The following is a 6,707-nucleotide window of genomic DNA, read 5'->3' on the forward strand; positions in this document are numbered from 1 at the left end:
ATGGACTTCAGGACTCGACAATACCTGGTTGCGTAAGCTCGTGCCATGGCAGCAATGGTAGCTACACCTATGCTGGTTTGTACCAAGGTAACATGTGCCTTTGTGGGAATGCATCAACAACCATCGACCAATCTACAAAGGAAGCTGATAGATTATGCTCCTCTCCGTGTACTGGAAGGAACATTGAAACATGTGGAGGAGCCAATCATATTGCACTGTTTAATAGTAAGTGAATATAATATACATGTTTGCAAATAAAATGAAAATAATTTGATAGCTGGGATCTTTTCACTTGCATATCATCTCAGTACTAGGTTCAGTGTTTCAATAAATTGATGTAGGAAAAGTCTGAAAGTCATATTCATTGAGCTTCGGTATTAATTGCAGTTTGAAAAAGGATAAACATAATGTTGTAAATATTACTAATTGTAAGACTTCTAAACCCGACTAGACTCTTAACCTCCGCAGGCGGCAAATGAAAGTAAAACGATTTTTTTTTTGTTTTTGTAGCTACGCATAATAAGGCTACTAAATACAGCAGATATTCTAGATGATGTTATACCTTACTGATTTCCATAATCAAATATATATCGAAATAGTTAATCATGTGCTTTCCTTTCCCCGCATCTAAACATTACAGTCACATTGTATCTACAAAATACCAAACGGACTGCCAGTCCTCCAGGATGTGCGGAACCAACCCCAACTCAAACCGAAGGTGAGTCTGATCATTCCTCAGTTCTTTGTAAAATTATATCAACCATTCACGTAATATTCATCCAGTTTACTTCGTTCATAATATGCACAATGATCTTTTTGACACGTGAAAATAGTCTCATGATGGCAGGCATAGGTTTTTACATTAATGACGTTGATGTTACTGTAAAGGCAACTATGAACATTAGTAATTTTGAGATCCTCTTTCAGCTAGGTTTAACAATGTAAAACATTGTCCCCTCCTTTCTGTTCACTGCTTTGCACGTCATTCTCTTTCTTTTTTTGGTTCTATAAATATTTGTTGTATGACCTGAAAAAAGTCTGTAATAAAAAGAAATATGGCATGATTATGTTTGTTTGTGAAATTATAGTAACTATAGTGAATTATTCTTGTTAGCACTAGTATACTATTTTTAGTTCATTATTTCATCTACAGGATTTTACAATAAACCCATGCATGTTGACCACAAAATAATATATATTTATAAATTAGAGGAGACTAAATCGCAATTGAAGCTTTCGTCTATCATTTGTGGACATTTGCACGGACTGTGATTTTTTCTTATCCAGTCTTTCGGTTGACAATGTACCTGATACGAATGAGAATAGACCCCATTGCTAATCAAAAATGGTCAATAAGAATTAAATTTAATAAAAAATATAAAAATTTGGCCCAAGCTCGGAACTACTTTCGAATAATAAACTTAAATATCAACAGTCTTGTCCGTCATCTTTAGAAATGCATGACATTCAAAATCGTATTATGAAATACGAACATTATATATTTAATAGAATATATAATATGATATTGAAATTGCCCTTGAATCGATTTGTTGAAAGTACTTGCAATCATGATTTTCTTTAAAGAGATAGAAGTGAGCATAACGTATGTTGTTGTTACTAGGTGATGTTACTACGACTGAGAGCATCCAATCAACACCATCGCCTTCACCTCCGCCATCACCATCAACATTGTCCCCATCATCATCATCACCATCACCATCACCTCCATCACCAACATCTCCATCAGTGCCTTCAACTGATCGCACAACGATGGAAGGTTAGTCATTCACGATATCATGATAAGGTAACATCGTGTGGGGGAATTCATCATCGAGGTTTTAATCTAAACCACGGTATAAACCACCATTGCCTATGGGCAGGCCAAAAAGGAAAAAAAATAGGAGATAACATGACGTCGAAATATAGGCGAAATTAGGACACAAAGTTTTTTTTGTTTTCTTTAATGTCATAGAATAAAATGTATTGCCTTTTGTGGGGGCGGGGGATGTGTTTACTATTTAGCTTTTGGGGCTTTTTGGCAGCCCATAGTAAAAAAAAAAAAAACAAAAAACAAAAAACATGCGGTTGAAACCAAATTTAAGGTTTAAGAGTCTTTTGTGAATGCCGGCCATGGGCTTTACAGATTAACAAGAGTAACAAAATATAAACAGAATTTAGCAACAGGATTATCATATTTCATTGTTTAAATGGTTTATTCAAGCACTCATAGGGCTGACAACTATAATCACTAAGCGCTTCCAAACTTGGAGATTATATTAACCCGGCTTTTGCTGTGCTGCCATTGCGGCGCTCTAGCATTTCAGAGAATTAATTCCTGCTAGGAACCCATTTACCTCACCTGGGTTGAGTGTGGCAAAAATGGATCAATGTCTTGCCAAAGGACATTAGTGCTGCGGCGGGTCTCGAACCCATCCCCCCCCCCCCCCAAAAAAAAAAAAAAAAAAAAAACACACTGATGATGATGTGGAGGATGTTTGTACCGTATGGGACAAAATTCCTTGGATTTTCTATAATACAGTGCGTCCCAGAAAAAACGAAATCGAGAATTATCGATGTTTTTATCATAACTTAATCACAATTATAATTGATAAATGACACATATTTTGAAAGCTTAGATCCTCCTCTTTCATTTGATGCTACTCATATAATGCATATTTCACGCATGAGTGATTAAAATGAATTTGAAGAGAGGAAACAAAAAAGTCATTTGGCGGATGGTATCTGAATTTCAAAGAGAAAATCACATTTCTAAAAAGTTGAGTTTCTGCCCTTTCATATGAAACCTCAATCACGAAAAATGAGCAAGGAATGACAAAGTTCTGTTTGTTTAAAGTAGTGCTGGCATTTCCATAATTTTATCAAATGAATTCGTTTTCACTGGCTGCCTGCCGAAGCAACAAGCAGAATTGACAAAAGACTTAACTCCGTTTCGTTGACAATCAGCCATGCATGAAGTCTTTCGTCTACGGCCGATTGTCAACGAAACGGAATCTAAAAGTCCCTAATTATGCGTAAACGAATACACATGGTTTAAATTCAATATTTCATGTTTCCGTTTTCAGGCTTGTATATCGGCGTTGGAGCCGGTGGTGGTATCCTGCTTCTCATCATCATCATCATCCTGGTCGTTTTCATAATACGATGTCGGTAAGAAAGTGACGAACATTATATACATAGTGATTAGTAGGTACATTGTGGTACATGTATATTGGAGAAGGGTTGTGTAGTGGTATCGTGGTTCATTGACTTGACTCTCAATCCAAGTGTTGCTGGTTCGAATGACAGCCGGGTAATAATTTTCATTTGGCAAGACAATGAGCCACATTTCCAACCCTCCATCTAGGTGTCCAATGGGTATCTGGCAATTGGAAAGGGCTCAGGGAGAACAACACTGATGCTGACGAGGCCTCCCTAGATAAACAAGCTTAATACGATCGCAATGACTTTCGAGAAATCACCTCAAGGGCAATTTCATTACCCTTCTGCATATCCCACAGAAATCCTGTACGGATTATACATGTATAATACATGTGTGCTATACTCGTATATTTCAGAAGGTGACGGAGATGGCGTTAGTTGATTTTCGAAAGTATTTACGATCGTGTATGACTCTAAAACGAGAGGTTCCGGATTCGATCTTTATCCGGTGGTTACAACCTTAGACTACTTATTTTATACCCACATTTGTGTCCCTCTCTGGGGATGATATTGTTTTAGGACCCTCAGAAAAAAGCATTATCGATACTGATAAAACTACCTTTGATAGATAAGACCATACTAATAGATAAGGTCATTATTATGTCTTTTCTTATTTCTTCGAAAATCTTCGAAAAGGACAATATGTTTTTTGTTTGTTGTAGAATTCATAGCGTTTACTCTATTAAAAACAACTTTATGATCCTCGTACTAATTCAATTTTTGAAACTTCAAAGGTACTATGTCCCTTTTGCAGACCAAAAAGATGAAAAGGTTAAATTCCAATGGCATTTGAAAGATAATACTAAAAATAGAACTCCCCTTAAAAAAATGAGGCTTGAAAATGTCTCAAAGTGGGGAAAATGACCACTATTAGTTGTCAAATCGACTTAGGAGCCATAGAGCCAATAAGTAATAGTCTTGATTTTCAGACCATTGTACCACATTGTACCACATGGTCGTACGTTTTATGCTGCTCAAAGATTTAATCAATTTAAATTTTTGCCATTACAAGAAGTGGGTTATTGATGTAGACAATTCCTTTATAGCTCATTTCATGTATGTAATTACCAAAGAAGAAGAAAAAGCCAGTCAGTCACTCAATGCTGACATTAGTGTCTGACAGTGAAGTCTAGTAAGTAAACGGGTTTCCTTGCATAATTTGAATATAAGAACACTGCTAACGTTTAAATTTCACAGATAGGACATACATGACATATTCATAATTCCTGCAAAGTTCTACAGAATTAGAGGTTGGCTGCAAAACGGACATAGTATCTTTAACATATCTTTGTTAAAACAAAAATCTTTAAACAAATTTCAATATCTTTTGAGTTATGAATCGTAAGGTGTTAAAAATAAGTGGGACATTCTTCTAAATCTACACCGACGCTGGGTTTACGCTTTTGTTCATAATTGGTTTAAACAGAGGAAGTTAGTCCGAGGTCTGAATTTTCCATTTTGTTAAACATGATTTCGACCCTGTGTCGGGTTCAAGTGAATTAGTAGTTTTAGTAGTCTTTACATCACCTACATGTATAATACATTGACTAATGACTCCTTCCTTTTTTCAAATTACATGAAGGCGATCAAAGGACAAAGGCTCTTCAAGCGATCACAGCATATTGGAACTGCGATTAAGACCTGAAGGATCCGATCTGGGCGATTTTCCTCCCCTATCGTTATCACCAAACACCTACTCTCTGGAAAATGGGCATACCAAAATGGCCGCCGATGAACTCACCACGGGAACAGGTGTGGAAGAAAGTGACTACGCTTTGATAGCCGAGACCGAAATGAATCCGGCGAAGAGTGCGAGAAACGGTTCTACCTACGAGGATGTTCCTCGACTGGAGAGCACTTCGGGGAGTCGCAGACCCCTGCAGCCTGTGCCCAGGAAATCAACCAAAGACACCCAATTCGCCATGCATCCCGTACATGAGCTGTACACCACACCTGACGAAAGCCAGCTGAGTAATGGACACCGTGACTCTATCCCTGAGTACGCGGTTTCTCAGAAATTCCGCAAGGAACCAATTAGTCAAACAGTTCCTCAGGCACCGCCTTCTGCTTTAGGCCCTGAAGACATAAATGGCCTCTACACCATGCCCGATAAGTCAAGGAACACGACGAAAGCAAAGAAAGTGTTGGATAGTGACATGGACATACCTGCAGGTATTGACAATGCCTCATATATCTGTCGTGGAGAGGATGACCTTCAGGAAGGCGAGACACCAAATGAGTATGCTACTGACAAGGATGGCATGGGTGGCGAAGACGAAAGTGATGATGACACAGGAATGGTTGAAAATGATATGTATGATACCTCCCACAGACCTACTGGTGGTGACACAGGGATGGTTGAAAATGATCTGTATGAGACCTCCTACAGACTTACTTGAAACTTTAAAACTGAATGACTTTAAAAATACGAAAGAAAACTTCGCTCAGTTCCAGGCGTTATAGTTGTCCATGTAATTCTTTGGGATAATAGTCCTGGATGTGTAGTCCTTTATGTTAATTGCATGTCTACCACAGTTGTCCGGGAAGGCGGGGGGGGGGAGAGGCGAAATATTTCTCCCAGGAGGTAGTCGTTAGTCGTTTTGGGATATACATAGACCTCTGGACATGGTATGAATAATGTTCTGACACTTGGCAAATTTGACATGACCTTCTATTGTTTATGTTGATATTTTGAATTTTGTATGACAATGTCGGTCTATGCATTTGACAAGCATCTTATTTATTCAGATTAGAGTTGGTATTGATGTGAATTATCGGGCTCATAGGTTGGAGAAAATTGAATAATCAGAATAACATAACTATGAATTTACTTTGTTAGACAGCAAATTTATCCATTTCTTATTTGTATTCATAACTGATGGTTAGGAGCCAGAGCATATAATACTGAGCTCCTATAGGAAATATATTTATTCAGATGGTCATATCTCAGCCAATACTTAACATATGCAATTGGTTTTTGGCATTTGGACATTAAGTTTGATGCTCTCTCGGAAAATAAAGAAAAAAATGAGAAATTCTAAAAAATAGATTAGTATGACGTCACAGCTTCGGTACTCTATAAACCACACTTCTTTAGCTGGAATCAAGTTCGTAACATATTACTCAATCAGACTTTATGGAAGGTCAGATGCAATGTTTGCTGCTGCAGATTGCATTGCCTTTGGTCACTAGAGCGTGACACAACCACTGCAGAGAATTGTCATAATTATTGAAAAGATGAAATTCTCATTCATTCATTTCGTGGGATATTTGATGTTAATTAATCTATTCTGACGTGTTAATTGGCAAGTTTTGACCGTGCGCTGTGTGTTTTATTGAGGATAATTTATATTTTACAGTTTTAGTATGCGGTATGTTTAGAGTATATGCGTTATCGCAAAAGTTATGATATTTGAGAAGCTTTGCGTCCGTAAATGTAACAGTAAAATTGTTATTTGACAAGTCCAAGCTATTCCTTTCCGAATATA

General features: G+C 37.4%; 1 protein-coding gene across 1 annotated transcript; it reads left to right on the forward strand.

The window, feature by feature from the left end:
- Positions 1–3,090: 3,090 nt before the first annotated feature.
- On the forward strand, positions 3,091–5,746 carry LOC105438296. Its single transcript, XM_030983754.1, has 2 exons — positions 3,091–3,168; positions 4,802–5,746. The coding sequence occupies exon 2, from the start codon at positions 4,941–4,943 to the stop codon at positions 5,616–5,618; it is 678 nt and encodes a 225-aa protein (XP_030839614.1). The 5' UTR covers positions 3,091–3,168; positions 4,802–4,940; the 3' UTR covers positions 5,619–5,746.
- The last annotated feature ends 961 nt before the right edge of the window (positions 5,747–6,707 follow it).

This window comes from Strongylocentrotus purpuratus, unplaced genomic scaffold (assembly GCF_000002235.5).
Source record: "Strongylocentrotus purpuratus isolate Spur 01 unplaced genomic scaffold, Spur_5.0 spur5_scaffold_13, whole genome shotgun sequence".
NCBI classification, from domain to species: domain Eukaryota; kingdom Metazoa; phylum Echinodermata; class Echinoidea; order Camarodonta; family Strongylocentrotidae; genus Strongylocentrotus; species Strongylocentrotus purpuratus.

Excerpts from the sequence above, each read along its gene's own strand:
- LOC105438296 (XM_030983754.1), top strand. The coding sequence starts at position 4,941 with ATGGCCGCCGATGAACTCACCACGGGAACAGGTGTGGAAGAAAGTGAC.